At 38.7% G+C, this 17,857-nt stretch overlaps 1 protein-coding gene across 4 annotated transcripts in view; it reads right to left on the bottom strand.

Moving 5' to 3' along the window:
- ITPR2 (inositol 1,4,5-trisphosphate receptor type 2) overlaps nt 1–17,857 on the bottom strand; it is a 272,614-nt gene that overhangs the window by 47,828 nt on the left and 206,929 nt on the right. For all 4 annotated transcript variants that reach the window (XM_052690593.1, XM_052690590.1, XM_052690591.1 and 1 more), the window contains one exon: nt 1,605–1,712. In XM_052690593.1, the coding sequence (XP_052546553.1) occupies nt 1,605–1,712 (108 nt within the window). The remainder of the gene's footprint in view (nt 1–1,604; nt 1,713–17,857) is intronic.

Below are 17,857 nucleotides of genomic sequence, written 5' to 3'. Positions count from 1 at the left end.
ATCATGGAGTCTGCATTACATGTCAATTGAAAAATGGGTAGAAACCTCATTTTTACTTCTAGACCCATGTCTCAGTAGAGGCAGTATTATGGAAAAAAAAAAAAAAAAAGATACTATATGACTTTCAAATCAAAGAAATGAGATATCCCAACATCAGGGAGCTGTATCCGAAATGTCTAACAGGTCAAGGAGTGCTTTCATCTAAAGAACAACCCATTTGATTTAGGAGCAATTCTGGGCTGAATTTCAGTTTTCCAATCACAGTCCTGCATATCAGGACCTTCTTTTCTCTCTTATAATTCATATTTATTAGATAAGCATACTAAAAATCAAACTCATCCTAAGCCATTTTTAAGTATAACATATTCAAGCATATTTGCATTGGAAATGAAGGATAATTATTCGTCTGCCCAAGGGCAAGTGCATCATGTGAAACTGAACAGGCTACTTTGAAGTATCCTAGGTAAGCAGTTATTTCTCAGGCCAGTGGTTGTGTACTGGGACTGGCAAGTGAAAGACCCTGGCAGCACATCTTCAGTTTGGTCTGGGACTCAAATGAAGAGGTAGGCTTCCTATTGTGCTCCACAGTTAAAAAGTATGCCAGATAGCAGAAGCTCACAGAACAGAGCCTTTGCCAGAAAAATAGGCTTTGTCAGTTACAGTGGTCTTGATGTTTGAAGAGATCTTAGAAATCACTCTTGTAAGAATCCATTTGTCACATAGAAGCAGATCACAGTGCTTCTTTTGATGCTCACATCTGCAGCCTACCCAGAAAACTTAGTCACCCAATACTTGCTAAATAACTTAAGAGCCTCCAAAACATTAAAATATGTTAAAAGGTGCACTTGACTGCCCTCTAAACAATCACCACAGCCACAGAGCAAGCCATGTTGCTGCGTACTGTGTCACCATCCCTGGAGGTGTTCAAGAAACATGTAGATGTAAGACTCCAGAACATGGTTTAGTGGGCAATATTGGTGGTAAGTGGATGGTTGGACTAGATGATCTTAGAGATCTTTTCCAGCTTTGGTGATTCTGTGATTCTATGGTGTGAGCAGCAAAAAGATTGGTGGCTGGCACAGATAACGATGTCAACAGTAGCCTACCTCAGTGGCAGCTATGGGCTCAAGGCACTTGCATCAGACAGAGCCATGCTCTTTTAAACAAAAGCCATACTGAATGTCAACATCGCTTCAAAACCTCTTTGTACTGCAGCCAAACTTTTAATTTGATCAGTTAGCATCACTGGTTTAGAACTCAAGATTCTTTATTTGAGTGATGTATCATACAAAATTACTCTTGACTTCATGACACAGTTACTATCTACACTCATTATTCCCCTAACAAAACATGTTCGATAACACAAAAGAAAGCTTTTGTAAAATGATTACTTGGAGTTACTTTTAATACATAATGTACCTATATAAAATAGCTACATTCCTTCTTCTCCCATAGCCAAAAGAACAGCACTTAGCTTTCTTCTTCTCATAAATAATCTATATATTTGATTAAGCTTAGCTTTTCAGAAGTCTAAAGAGGGTTGACATGCCCTGTACAATATGCAAGCTTGTCTCATACTCAATCTTCTAGACAGCAATTCTTACCTCTATCTGTGCTGTATGATTGGCGTAATAGCTCAGGGCTTCATCTCCTTCATCTGGATCTGACCCTGGCTTCAGCATCTGTTGCAATGTTTTATTGTGACGAGCCAACTAGAAAAAGAATAAAAATCTGATTTATGTCCTGCTATGTTTTCAGCTTTATCATCTCCACTAAACTAACACAAATCCTCCTCCCTCCATTCCCATATACTTATATGCTCAACCCAGTGAGGCTCTGTCCACAGATAGCAACAAAAAATGTAATCACTTGCAAACAATAGAAATAATATAGCATTAAAAACTTAGCAGCAAGTCTTTGGCTGAGATTTATGGATGGCAGCTTTGCCAGCAGCTTAGATAAATTTTGAAGGGTGTCTGACAAATAAAAAAAAACTAGATTGAATATTTCTTCTGACTTAAGTTTAGACATAAAATCTGCATACTTCAAAATAGGTAATTACACACACAATTAATTTTTTTCTATTATTTCACGTGGCTAAGCTATTCTTCACCATGTTCTGGCATGGCATTACAGGGCTGCCATAACACAGGAAATTATTTCAGAGGCAACTGGACCTCACTAGCAGGCAGATATATTCTTAGTGTGCAATTTATATACTAAGCACACACATACACACATAAATATGCAACTCCTCATAAAAACTTTTACAAAACTGATACATAGATGATTCATAAAATATATCCAATCTTGCAAATATTTATAATATGCAAAATTGCACAAAATTGAATACTGACAGTATCAGCAAACGCATTCATGATGTCTCTTAGGTCAGTGAGAAGCAAAGACTTAATCAGGAGGCATAAGGAAATGTACTAAACATGTAGTTTTTTCAACATAGGAGAGTGGATTTCACATAGAAACTCTGAGGTGTTTCACCAAGATTACAAATGTTCCCATCTTAAGGTGGAGGAAACTGAGACATGCAAATAAAAGGCTTACAGCCATCATCCAGGTCATAAGCATAACACAAACATTAGTACAACAGACTAGACATAGACAGTGGAAATGACAGGAACAAGGAACAAGGGATTAGACTGATGAAGACCACATGTGGCTAAGAATTGCAGAAAGTGAAATAAAGCAGTATGCTGAGGAATTAAAAAGTAATTACAAACCTACAAAAAGCGTGTCAGAGATCAAGTCTAAAAGTAACAATGTAGCTAAATAGATATCATAATAATTTAACCAAAATATGATCACACTCATATGCAAGTCTCATATGAAAGCCATTTGCAAGTCTCACCATCCTCTTTTTACCCAAGAATGGTGGGAGTGAGGCACATACACAATTTATTCTATTTAATAAAACTATTTAATAAAAATACATTTTCTTCTGAATTTTGACATAAACTTATTAATAAAAGATCAATATTAAATGAAATATATACATATAAAAGAGAATACCTGAAAAGAATGTTCTGGAAGTATAAATGTATTTCCTACTAATTATTCATGGACAGAAATCTGCTTGAACCTTCCAGTAAAGCACTGAGCCAAAGTGACAGAATATCAGTCTTTTAAAAAGGCTCACAAGCAGATACTGCAGGGACACATGTAAAAATCATAGGGAGGACAACTGTAGAGCAATGTTCTTTCCATCACCAATAGATGTCTGTTTTGGATACCTACTTCTTGCTTTATCTGGTAAATATATAGATAGTCTCATTACCTATACTTTGTCTCACACATCTTCCACTTATCAGTGGAATCAGGCATATATTCTGAACTAGTCTTTGCAATACGTCCACAAAAACTGTTTAGAAGGATAACCTGAATTAATCTTCTACAGATATCTTGCATTCTCCTCACCAGCATAATGAAGAAACAAGATGTGCTTGTGAAAACAAGGTAATTATTGCTTAAAAACTGCCTTTAAATAGTGCTACTACATTTGCTTTTCAGCTTTACTGAATGTCCCTCTGCTTCTGTACCGAAGAGAGGGCAAGCAAGAGCACCCGTTCACACTCTCTGTATCATTCATCATTCTGTACACCAATGTCATGTTCCGTCTTACTTATGCCTTCCTTAAATTAAAAAAATCCCTATCTTTTACATCCTTTCTCAAACTGAAGACTCTCTTACTCAATTATTTTAATTGCCCATCTCCAAATGTCGTTTACTTCAGCTGTAACTCCTGAGATACAAAAAAAACCAACAGACTAGACAGAATGTAGTCACACCATGCTTGGAGTGAAGAATTAACATAAATAAAAGCATATATATTCCTTTATTTTATTTTTCATATACTGCAACACAGAGGAACTTTGCTTGCACATTGACCCCTTTTCTCTAATGTGAACCATTTAGATTATGAGCCTTCTAATAAGTGATAAATTAAGGATGTATCAATAATTCTTCTCATATTAAAAAGACTACCAGTTTGGAGAAAGGGACATACATAGATTCATAAATTCACATTAGCACTACAAAACTCTTCATTTCTAAATATATTTGAATGTATACAAAGAATTGGAAATACCCCTTACAAGACATACAAAATCTTAAGACACCAATTCTTGATCTGCTTTTAACTGTCTATAACTCTTCAAGTAGAAGCATGTCTTGAAAAATGTCAGTAACAAAAGCTCCCTTACCACATGTGCTAGAAGGGAAAATCATCTCAGCCCTCTTGTGATGTAGTGGGACTGACCAGTACAGCACACCGACTTAACAGACTACTGGTGATCTGAGATGGAGCTGATGCAGTGCATACTTCACTATCAGGTTTTAAGTGATAATAGCTATGTACTTTAAAACCACAGGAACATCCTGAGTCCTGAGTCGATGTCTTCACAGTCAAGCACCAGTGAAATTTATCTAAATCTGTCAACAGTAGTGTTAGACCACAAGTGCTCATAACATCACTTCTTTTACCTCCCATTTCTTTGTATCCACTGACCTCCTGCAGTCTATCTAGACCTTCAGAGAGTAGTCTCAGGGCAAAGGGTAGTTCTCTATTTTCTTCTTGCATTGCAGTTCTAATGTGCGATGGATTCTTACAAGTTGCCACAATAATAAGTGCTGATAATATTTCTGTATTGCCAAATATACATCAATGAAAGAATGGTGTAAATAGCAATCTTTGAGAACTGAGACGTAAAGCAGAAGCCCACAGTAACACTTAAGAACTGCTTAATAAATGCTATGCTATTTGGCAACTATGGTGTTTTCTGAAGGGGTGATTTCATATCTTTCCTTTGTGTTGTAACGAACACAAAGGCAGACATGGGCAAATCGGACAGTGCCAGCAGACTTCCTGACCAGTATAGAACTATTTCTGAGATCAAAGAAACAGCAGTGAAAATAGCAATGTATTGACAAACTGTAACATAAAATATGAACAGCTTATCCAAGCTGGTAGCACGCTCTAGGTGACAGTCTGTGACTGGCACATGAAAACCGTGCAAGCTCTGACTGATGTTTTTTCACATTTAACTGCTGTGATGTGGTTGTGTTGTTCCTGAAGTGCTGCACAAGTCTTATGGGGCAGCTGATGGACAAGACACTAGATGGGCATGGACTATAATGACTGTAGGAAAAACCACAGCGCCATGCAAGTTTGCAAGGCAAAGCTCAGAACATGCAGTGAGCATAACTGATACAAAACATAACCTTTGCTGGAGACTGAATCTGCAGAGCCTGAAAAAAATCACCTCCGAGGAGGGAGCTCTCTCAGTCATTCACTCATCTATCAACCATGCCAGTGATGATATTTTAAATGTCAACACTGTACTTTACTACTCACAAAGGCATTTAGGGAAGAGGAAGCAATAACATATAATGGAGCAGTGATTTCCAAAGAGGGGAAGTGTAAGGCAATATCTATATCAATAAAGATCATTTGGCTTTCCAGTCAGTTTCCAGGGAAGGATTGTTCTTCATCTTGAAAGACCTTTGCTTCAAAAATTTGGAAAATAGTGTAATAAACATCAGAACAAAATGCAAAAGATTTAGAACAGATCAAGAACACTGCTGTCATTAAGAAAGAAAAACTAGAGAGGAATGACAGAGTTACAAGTAATAGTCAGTCTGAACTCCTCATTCAAAATGATTGTAAAATCACATCAGATGGTCATTTGGGATTACACACATGATCAGCAGCATGGAAAAAGACAGCAGATATTTTTTGCCATCAACAATACATGCATTTCTTGCAAGCATTTTACTTGACAGATTTCCTGAAACATACATGCAGTTATTTTAATGTTCCTCAACGAAAAAGTGATTTAAAGCCGTGAACTTTCATGCCATCAGACTCTCAATATTTCATTGACTTGGCTACTAGATTGGTGTGCCAAAATATGTAAGTATATATATACATATGTCTGTAGAAAAATTTCTGGGAAAAGACAAAGAAACTTTCCATTTTTCATTATCTCTGTAAAACAGAGACTCCTTCTGTATTTTTATGTGGACTGGTCAGTCCCTGGTTCTAACTCAAATGTTGTAGCATAGTTTGCAATGGAGGCTGACCTAGTACGCTGCTCAGAGAGTTGCCAAAATCCCTGCCACTTTCACCAGGCTTTGCTTTGGGCCCCCAAAAGGACAGGAGTCCTATAAATATGAGCTAGAAACAGCAAGCTGAAATCTGTGAGATCCATTTATATCAATTTCCTCTCTAACACTTTGAGACTAGCAAACGTGTGGAATAAAGATGATATTTATGACTAGAACAGCACAAAGAGATCTAAATGGGTGAAGCTTAGTGCCTTGTAAACAGATATTATTTTTGTGGAAGAATCAGTTTACTGGTAAAGTGTGAAATGTGTTACATTCACTCTCTAGAAAAGGCCAAAGAAGTATTACTATAAGCTCTGGATAACTGCCTGAGAAATACAAACTAAGACACAAATAGTTTCTGTTCCATGAAGCACTTTATATTTAAAGCAGTTTTCTTCAGAAGTATTACAAAATAAAAACCGGAGAAGAAAAATTCACTTCTGTACACATTACGCTTGCCACTATTTCTCTTGAATTTCTCCTCGCACCAATGAAGGCAGCTGCACAACTATCTCCTGGCACACAGGCAGGCCTGGAAGGGCAAGGCAGCAGCTGGAGCAAGTGCTGACTTCTGGGGTTCACAGCAGCGAAGGAACTGGTCAGGCTTGCATGCTGCAGCACTGCGCAATGCCTTCTCTTCCCTCACCCCACGCTCAACTTCAGCTTGCTAGCTGGACCAGTTGGCCTTGCCTGGCATGCCAGTGCACAGAGAGGACAGTCTTGGAAGTTCATGACTTCTAGACCTTGGGGAAAGTGAGGTAAGAGCTGTTTGCAAAGACCTGATATGCAATGAGTGAGATCAGATAGATCTGTTGTAAATTATCTTCATACCTATTCAGTAATGAGACATACTGTAGCATAATTCACAAGCCTAAAAGCCACCGCTCTTTCACCAAGGAGAAAATACACAGAATCTAACTTATAGCACGAGCAGAATATAGTATCTGTTCAGACTGGTTTCACTTGGCTGTGCACCGACATGTGCTAATTAACAGCTGCAGTCCCTTCCTCTTTTCCCCAAGTCCCTTGGCTCCCAAAGTCGGGCTGTGTGAGACCTGGCACTGCCAAACCTCTTCAGTGGGGAGAACCCCAGCCATCCCACCAAACACTTCATTCTCTACTTAGACAGAAAGAAAAAAAATCTGCCTGAGAACTGACAAGAAAACTCCCAAGGACTGAGAAATAAGGCAGAGAGAGAGTCAAGGGAGTAGCAAGCAGAATGGGTGAAATCCACGACTGGACAGGAGACGGAAAATGAGATGCCCTTCGTCTGAGTGTCAGGGCCTCACCACATTCCAGCTCCCTGCCAAGGGCAAAGAAAACACTCATATTCCAGTGGTAAACAAAGAGAGAGAGAGAGAAAGCAAAGAAAAAGGAAATGTCATTTTAACTATAGCTGAGCAGAAATTTTTATTTCAGCTGGCTGTACTAACAGTAGTAACAACTTCTCAACTCCCCATGTTCCAATCAAAATTGAATGGTGCTTTCTGCAATACATAGGGCAACTTCCTTTCCAGAAGTCATTACAGTTTTATAGAGCGGCACCTTTGCACTCTACCACAAAGCAATCTGTTAACAAACATTAGGAACAGCAGGGATGGAGCAACGGGAGACTCTCAAATCAAGTATTCATTGATTTCATTTAGAAGATTATACTGTACAGAGCAACCAAAAAGGTTTCAAGTTAATCTTCTCCTGATGGCTTGCGGTACATGAATATGGCCCTGGGTGGTCCAGACTCTGGATTCTGTTGCTGGGTCTTCCACAGCCTTGTGTAACTTCTAAGGCATCACCTCTCCTTACTGGCCTCCATGTGGCATGCACTAAAATTTGTGGATAATAGTGAACTACCTCACAGGGTAAGAAGAAATAAAACACCTTGACATTCCCGCGTAAGAGAAACCATCACAGTTAAGTGATCTCTATCATTATTATGTTTGCAGCCCCCACAGTAATTTTATTGCTATTTCTGATGTGGTTTTGCTGTTCTTTTATCCTTGATGAAAGCAAACAGAAGACAAAATGACTTGCAAAGATTTCAACGAGCTTTACTTCCATTTGTCTTCTTTACAATTTCTCAATTTCTTTCAAAGGCAAAGCTTACTTCCAAAAAAAAAAGAAAAAAAGAAAGAAAGAGGGAGAGGAAGAAAGAAGAAAGTACTATGTATGTGGGGAAAGTTCAGATCTGCTGACAAAATGTGTTGAAACCAAACCAAACTTACCTGAGGGAGGAGAGGACATCAACAGCTCTTAAAGATACACACATACTGTTACAGACAACAGTGTCAAAAGTAGCCAAATTGGCTCAATGCATACATGGGTTACATCTGTTTTTTGGTGCACGCTGACCATTCTGAACATAAGACGTGGACAGAAGTGCATGATTCAGTGCTCCAATAGATGAGAGAACTGTACCTGTAGATAGCCTCCTGCAAATACTGTAAGCAAAATTTTGAGGAGTACAGGAAAGAAAGACATATGGAGATATTGGAAGTGTCAGACATGATTATGGGAAGATAACAAGACAGTTGAATGGAAAAGGAAGAAGAATAGGGCTTTACCTTGTAATAAAAAGCAAGACTTCAGCTACATGCAAAGTGTATGAAAGGCTGACAACACTGCACACAAAATAAGACCTCATTAATACGTTCATCAACATGGTACAAACTCAGTCTCACAAAGATCTAGAACAACAACAAAGCAGCAAGTATATGGATCCCAAATCCATACAGCAAGAGAACTGCTCACCTCTGAAGGCCACCAACACTTTACACACATACAAAATAAATACATGAACTTGAGATAAGAGGGCTGTGAATGATATGGCCTTTGAGGAAATCTCAAAAATCCTTTTTGCTTGCTCTCAAGCACTCAATTTCCAGCTTCTCTTCTTACTCAGAACAGTGATTTTTTGCAAAATATTCATCTACTGCTATCTAACACATGGCTTCTAAAGAAAGGAAGGCTAGCTATCCACACAAGCAAAAGGAGAAACTGTTTATGACAGATGTCTTTAAGCCCTAGAAATGACAATATTTCCTCATTTCAGCCATAGGAACAGAATTTGACTGCCAGACAACTTTCCTTCCTCTGGCACCAAGTGCAGAGGAGACAGTAACTCATGGTTTAATACTTTCACCAATGGGCTCAAACTTTTCTCCAGAGTCTAACCAAACTAATCAGCCTTTGACTTGAAGCGTGAGATTTGCACCATCTCCAGGTCCCTCCTCATGTTTTCCCACCTTAAGCTTCATTTCACGCACTGGCAGAACAGTTCTGTTGTGTATTTGTACATTGTGATTCCCTGATCTGGATGCAACTCATCGGCCCAGTCTGTAGCACACCCACCAGCTGTTTCATGCTCTTACGTCTTGGAAGAGTGGCACTGTACAAGCAGTTCTATAAGCTCAGATAAGTCAGCTACCGATCAGGAAGGCAGCTCAAAAGTAAAGCGGCGTGAGTCCTCAGTCAGCCTCCACAATTAAAACACTTGATGGTCATTACGTGGCCCTCATACTTGTTGTATCTATAGTGAAGTAGTAGGTCTGTTCATAGACAACCCAGTTAGTATCCCTCTCCTCGACAGGTATTTCCATAACATGCAGAAAACTATAACCTTGTCATTTATTGTCAAAACCATATCAGACTAAAGTAGCATGTAAGCAGCTGAAGCTGCAAGCTCTCTAATTCACAAAAGATATGCATTTTCTAATCTTTGCAGGGGTCTTCATACCTTGTGGGGTACGAAACAGGACAGTTGCCAAGTATGCAGATGGACCATGAATGAGAGATGCCTCCCTTCATATAATTACAGATTTTCCATTTTTTCCAATCACGCTGTTGAATGTTTGCCCAATCCTTCAATTAGAAGGGAAAAATGTCTTTAAAAATAATTTAGGGCATAGGAATAAAGAGAAGAGAAATTAAAATAGCAAAGTGCTCTTTCCAACTCTGTATTATGGCTACTATTCTCAGGAGAACAGTTTCACCTGGTACTTAGGAAACCACAGATCAAGGTGGCAGATCAAAAAGAGGGAAAAAATTCATCTTAGTCCTCATGAAATGCTCACAAACATTGCTCTACCCAACCAACGAGAAGCTAAATGGTACTCTGCAGGCAAACTAACAAAAAGAAAAGTCCGGGAAGTTCAAATTCGTCTAAAGCTACCACAAACCACTCATAAAACTAATGTTGAAACTCACATACACAACACAGCAGAGAAACTATTTTGTTTCTGGACACTTTTCAGTAACTCTACAGTTGCTCCAGAAAAAGTGCAAAGTAGACCTCATTTTTATTCTTCTGTGCTGTGTTAAATAAGTGAAACAAAGAGGAAGGCAACCAAGGTAACAAATTCAGATCTTCTCTATTCTGGAAAACTCTATGATGACTGAGATATCTAATTAAATCATGACATCAGAGGAGATGAGAATTAAGACAGAGCAACTGTGAGAAACAGACATATCTTGATATTCTGATTAATGCTCTTTATTTTTGTTAACCTATAATTACGTCAGTGACTATCAAACAATTTACAGGGGTAAAAAAAGTATGTCTTTCTCAGAGAAGACATCTCCCTCTGTTTTTAATTAAGGTGTAGGATTTCACCATGCAGATATCTGAGGTCTATTAAAACTCCTCTGATAATATTAAGTAAGAACAGACTTCACTTTCACGATATTTCCAAGGCTACCTTCACTTCCCTTCAAAACAAACAAACAAAGCAAGTTCTTCCTAGCTCTCAGCAAAAAGCTTTAGCTGTGCTTTATATATTAGAAAAAGAGCACTTTGGTTCATTTGAAGGTCACCTCTAATGGAAAAGTCCCAGTTCTGTGCCCAGAGTAAGCCTTCACCTACAGCAGATTACTACAATTCAACACTTCATGTAAGACATCTTTCTTAATAAGGGGTGTTTGCTGCAATCTGAACAAAGAAAGTAGCTGTATTACATACATTTCTGAGCAGACAACACGTAAGCATTGCAGTTGGGGGCAACTGAAAGTGCAGCATACTTTGAAGAGTGATTTTGTAAAGACAGCACTGTGTGGTTCCAACTTCTCGTCTCTCAGTGACTTCTGGATTGAGTTTACTCTTTACAAATTAAATGATTTTCATTTCAGCACAATTCTCCTGTATGCAAACTCAGCTGAGAAGCTTTAAGTCAAGCTATGCTTTTTTTGGTCCATATATCATCACTCTAATGAAGGCTTTGTATACAAGATGCAAAGCAGGGAGCTCAAAGGCTAGGTGTAAAGTTTGAGAACAAGTTAAGTTTTCTACCAGTGTAAACGAGCATAATTTGCCACCTTCAGTGGAGGTATTCCCACACAGACCAGCTGAGGATAAAGCTAAACAAAGACTCCTTAAAACTGGAAGCTAAGTAACTGTCCTGCTGGTGATAAAGAACCAAAGGAGAATAAAACTCATTCTCCCCAGTCCATGCTGTTTCAGAAAGTAATAAAAAGATAGTATGTTTACTACTAATGCAGGATTGTAAATGGAGCCGGAGAGCAGAAAATATCTTAAATAAGACTATGTCATTCTCCCACAACCAATTTTCAGAGTAAAACCACAGACTAATGTGAAGATTTCACAATGCAGACACTTGACAAATAAAAGATATTCCTTCTGGTCTAACGTTTGAGCCTCAACACCAATACAACATATTTCCCAATGACAAAAAAATCTTGTAAACCACAAAGCACGAGAACACAGGATTACAGAAGTTAAAGATAAAAGAAGAAACCCACAAAACAGAAATATTAGGACCACCTGTGCATTAATGAAACGTACAGCCACCACAATCATCCCTCATTAATACTAAAATGCACATATATGTATAATCTTCACTTGCTATTACTCTAGAGCTGTAGAAATTAAGCTAATGACCGGCTTGCAGTAAAAAATCTCTAGCCTGAATCCCAGCAGCTCTTTGCAACCCAAGTCAGCAGAACTCCAGTGGGAAAAGAGGTCTCCGCATAGATCTCCGACAAAGTCATGGCAGTGTTCTGAGGAAAATGCTCCCAAGAAGGGGAGAAAAAGAAAATATCGAAGGACAAGTTGCCAAGGCTTTAGCCTGAGACCTAACAACGAAGGACAAGTTGCCAAGGTTTTAACCTGAGACCTAACAACAGCCACAGACATTTGTTTAATGTTTCAGTTGCTCATTAGTGTCAAGCCCCTGCAGCAGCCTCCATATTGTCTCTCTATATTGCAGCTGGCTAAAGGTAGAGTTATATACCATCCTAATGAGCCGCAAGGAGGGTGATGTGCGTCATTGGTTTCTGTTTCAATCTTGGCAATCTAAGTGTAAAAGCCTTGCAACAGATTCTGATTCTGCTGACATTTAATTAGCCAGTGTCATTTTGATGCCATAGCCTGTCTCATCAGGATGATAACTACAAAACAACATGTGGAGCATAGAACTTCTATGGGAAGTTTCAGGTCTGGCAGCCAAGGATACGAGTCCCCTGACAGTCAGGGTTCCTGGGACTGGTCCCCATTAGCCCTTTGTTTTGGCACTGCTATCAGTAAGAGTTTTGTTGTTAAAAGAAAGACACAAAACAACAACAGAAAGAAAACAAAAAAGCTGCAAATCTCAGCAAAGGCTTAAAAAAAAAGAAAAAGAAAAAAGAAAAAAAGCATCCTTGAGCTCCAAAAATTTCACCTGTCCTGTAAAAGTGAGCATCCTTATTGCACAAACTCAGAGCTGTTTATTCTGAAAGATAGACTTATCGTGAAGGATAGGTTTGATCACTCACTGTCATCAAAAGGTAGCCCTGTTTAGTTAAGTACATTTAGCAATTTTCATCAGGTGCTTGGGAAGACTATCTCCAAGAACGCTTGAAAACTGCTGCTGGAAAGAGCATTCATACCAGCTACAAAATTTGAAAATGGTCACTGTGATACAAAACGTGGCTGCATCTGTATTTTCACTCAATATAACCAGCGATACTGGTACAGTACATCCATTTCCACCAGACAAGCTCAGATCTTTTTGCATTTCAGTCTTTTTTCCAAAATCCTTATCTCACTTACTGAAGACACCATTATTTTAGAGTTCACCAATGAGAAGTTTATAAAAATCCAAATGAATTAAGCCATAATGTTCATGGAACAAAATCAACATAAAATTTCTGTCAGCAGAGCCTAATGCTTTTTGAAGATAGAACCTTATGGGGTTAATGGGCCAAAGTCCCATTTTTGAGCAAGGTGTCCTACCACAGGATTGGCAAAAGAAGCATTGTTGGTCAGCAGGTCTAAAAATTCACAAAACTATGCAGTCATACAATCTCAGGTCTTCTGGAGGACCCCTGCTGGAGTTGAAAGCTACTTCCCAACTACCTTTCAGAGAGAAGTGTTCTAGGAACTCAGAGCTCCAATGAGAAAGGGGAGATCTCTTTTAGAAAAATGTTACAGGTTGCAAATGAACATGCAAACACACAGGGGAAAGGGGAAAGACAGTTCATGCAAGACTTTTGTACTTGGCTTATGATCACATATTTTCCAAGGTATAACAATGATGTTATTGTTTTAGTCATCTAATGCCCACTATGGACTGCTGGGGTTGTAACTGCTTCCAGCCATCCTCTATCCTGAACAGGTTTCCTGTTGTTTCTTTGCTGTCTTTTTGCTTATAGGAGGTGCTAGTAAATGCACGCTATTAAGTAATTTCTTTCCGCTTTATCATTCCTTCTTTTTGAGTAGTCAAATGCCACCTAAAATTTATCCCTCACTGCAGCTGGATTTCTTTCATGCAGAATATACTGTTTTTCAGCTTGGAACAACACTGTCAGTTCAGAAAGCTTTGGAGTCTCACACCAAAGGACAAGCTACAGGCAGTGATCCTATCTCGTATCTGGAGGAACGTATTCACACTGATACTTCTCATGCTCCCCAGATATTAAAGCATGGAAAATCTGCTCACATCATTTTAACCACGTTCTTGCAAAGGAATCTCTTGCCCTGACTTGAATTGTACGCCAATCAAGACAAATGGATGTGCATGAGAATTTACATTTAATCTTATACATTTTAATAAATATATTCTGTTTTATGTGCACACATACATGGACACAAAAGAGAAAAGGAGGAACAAGGGTCTAAGGTCATCTGTCTAAATGTTAAAATACAGCCCAATGAAGGAAAGCCAGCAGTTGCCCTTGCTACAACACCAAAAATAACTACCCACAAAAAAAACAGATGCCATCCAGTATCCCTCAGCCCCCCTCACACTTACTTATGTTATACTGTAAAAACTCTTCTTGCCTTAACAGTCCATATCAGCAGCACACGAAAGTTTATTTTAAAAATTTATTTTAAAAAGATCTCTTTAAAAGACTCGTAGAGTATTAATGTGCTCAGTGATTATGCACTTCTCAACTGTCAACTATACTAGCTATTAAATGCCAATTTTCCTCATTAGTAACATAGCTGGGATCAAGTGAGCATAAGAGGAAACCCAGTGTAGCAGTTAAAGCAAGGCACTGGGGATCAAGCAAGCTGTCTTTTCTTCTCATGATGGCTAATGACTTGCTGTCTACACCTGCTGCTGGCTTGGTGTCTTTATCTGTGACTGGATAATACTACCTACGCTATGAGACGGGGAATCAAAATTAACTAAAGCTTTAAACTGCTTCAAAATCTGTGAAAGGCAAAGCTAATTCTTCCAGAATTACTGTTATTATTGTAATTTCTCTCTTCTGCTGTGGAGAGCCCAAGAACTATGTGGATTCAGGCACAACATTGACACAGAAAATGAAGTGAAAGATACAGATGGTGTGATAAACAGAAAGCCACAGAAACAAAGGCTTTGTGCTTTTTGGAATTTTACACGTTTGGATGGCAACACTTTTTAAAAATTGCCTTAAGTTTCTCCTGTGTGAATGTACTGCATCCAAGCCTCATTATCAAATGATTTCAAGTGTCAAAAATATCAACTTGTAAAAAAATAGCCTGCAGTGCACCCCTACTCCTGAGCTGTAAATTGATGTCACCATTGTTACCAACAGTATCACCTATTAAAAAAAGCCTAGTTAGTAAAGATTCCTCGTGTGCCATACACCAATATGCAGTATACTACATGAGGTAAACACGGCAGTAAGATTATTTTGATAAAGTTTGCAATATTTGATAAAGAAACATGCTATTATATGCTATTAACATTCTCTATACAGACAAATCTATTTGGCTGAATGACTTACTTTGCTCAGTTCATTTAAAATTAGCCCCGAAGGAAAGGTGTATGACTTACTACCTTTAGTTGCTACAGTATGCTTAGTAGTACATACAGCAAGAGCCTTACAATTCACAGCCAAATACTGCTTCTTTTACATTTATTTTAAGAATTTACTGATGAAAGGGAACTTCTAACTACACCAGTCTACCAGAATATAGGCTCAACTGAGTTCATGTTTTTTTATTCTGTATACCTGTGTTGATATCAAGCAGTGTTAATTTCTTCTACACTTACAGGTAGGTGGAAATGGTTTTTCACTAAGTTTCAGTGCCATTAGGAAATTATCATATTTATCTAAGTAGTTTTGGTACTCCCTTGGGATTTAAATAAAACTTTAGCTTAATCTCATAGAGATTCCTCCTACTCACCTGGAGGTTACAAAGGGACAAAGGTGGAATTTCAAGACCTATGTTCCTTCTCCAGCAAGACACTAAAGTATGTGCTTGAAATTAAGTAACATTCTGCTTGTCTGAGAGCCTCAGAACATGCATCATAAAAGGGATGCCACACTGGGTCACTACCTCCATACTTCTGCGTAAGCTTTGAGAATGAGATGGAAGGAGTCACAAGGCATTGAAAATTTTGTTGAAGTACAACAGTTTGCTTCCCTACCTCCTACCTACTCACATCCTGTTAGATCAAGGATATGTTTACATAGCTCTACAGCAGATGACAGTGCATTCTTTGCAAGCTGACTAGAAGCTATGTAGATTTATACAATATTGTCTGAGCCTCATGAATAAACTCATTCTGAAAGGCACAGTGCATTTGCTAGGGCTTTGTGCTTGATTTAGAGAGTTTGCAACTAGCTGAGAAACACAGAGAAGCACTCCAAAGTATTTACAGTTAACAGAAGTATATAAATACGTGCATGCAAACTATAGAAACCTGTGGTTATAACCAGTGCATTTTCTTATTTTATAGTAAACGTAAAGGGGTCACAAACTTCACAGAAATACTGTTAACTCTAATACAGCATTTTTAGTTTACAAACTACTGGAAGACTTTTTTATAACAAAAAGCTAGGAAGCTCAGGCAGTCACCAGAAAAGTGAGAAAATTTTTTGTCCTTTTAATTTTTTTTTTTTGTATTTAATATATTTTTTTTCCATATAAAAACTTAATTCTCCTGTTCACCTCTCAGTTGCAGAGGCATTAGTGTAAGTATTGAACCATTGTCTGCTACCATGTCAAAAAGCTTTTGTAAACTCTACAGAGACATCACAAAGAGATGAAGTCTCTTTGAGGATGGCCTTACTATCTTCGCAAAACAAAGCATAACATGATTTAACAGGATCTTTTAAAAAGGACAGTAATAAAAACACCACACCAATCTTTTTTGACTGAAGCTTGAAAAGAACTGATGGAACTTATCTGCAGCACACCACTGGTATTCACCCGAGACACTAGCGTAAGAAATTAGCACTGTCAAGTTCAAGGCCTTGCTCTGATCATGACATTTGAACAAGACACAGAAAAAAGAATCCTCTCCATGGATTTTCAAGATAATTGTTACCTGTCTTCATCCAGGAATAATAGGTTTATTTTTAAAGGATGTAACCTCAAGCACCAGTTTGTGTCTCCTCCACAACTGGCTGCAGAAGAGCTACATCTGGAATAAGTCCCTACCCCAAAGCCAGGCTGCAGAGTATGAGTGCAAATCAGGGTAGTTCCTCGTGGATAATTCAGTTCTGTTTTCTTTCAGTGGTGCCCCATTCTCCCCTCTGCTCATAATATGCTGAACAGAAAAAGTAGGCAGTAGCAGTGTCCAGACTGCCCTGAAGTCAGTGCAGGGGACGCAGCACAACTACTGCACATGGCAGGCTGGACGAGGATGAAAATGTAAAGGGAAGAAGTGAAGACAGAGAAACATGAGGAAGTGAAGTGGTAACTGTCATGACAAGGCATATTTAACAGCCAATATCTTACCATCATGTCCCCGGCTCTCTGGGATGTATGTTTTCGTGTGTGTCCATGCACGCACATATGTGTGCCTGCATGTGCATTTGAGGTAGGAGCTGGGTGATTTAATAAGAGAAATCTCAGCTTTGCTTGCAATGTATTTAAAAGTTTCTATGCACTGCGGGTGAAGCATTTACAAGAATGCCTTCTGCTTCTGGTAAAACCAGCCACAGGAAGAGCAAGGAAGGATGTAGGGGTGGCAAAATGCAGAACCCATCAGAGTCCTGAAAAGTGCAACGACAAAAACTGAAAGTCTGGGCTCCCTAAAATAAACTGTCTCTGTTTGAAGGCTCTAACAGTAAAAAGAGGAACTTTTGGTCTTGATTCTGCTATTACAGAGGCACCAAAAGGCTGTAAGTAGAGCAAGTAGTCACATGCAAGTGTCAGGAGAGTGATGGACGAGACATGTTGGTTGTAGGAAAAAAACATCAGGTGGACTGTGAAACTGTAAGGAGTACAGCAAAATGTAAATTAGGTTGGTTAAGCCAAGTGGAAGGCCCAGCTGCCAATAAGCACCTCAGACACAGCAAAGTA

Source organism: Tympanuchus pallidicinctus, unplaced genomic scaffold, assembly GCF_026119805.1.
Source record: "Tympanuchus pallidicinctus isolate F22 unplaced genomic scaffold, pur_lepc_1.0 scaffold27, whole genome shotgun sequence".
NCBI classification, from domain to species: Eukaryota; Metazoa; Chordata; class Aves; order Galliformes; family Phasianidae; genus Tympanuchus; species Tympanuchus pallidicinctus.
This window is presented reverse-complemented; position numbering and strand designations above follow the sequence as displayed.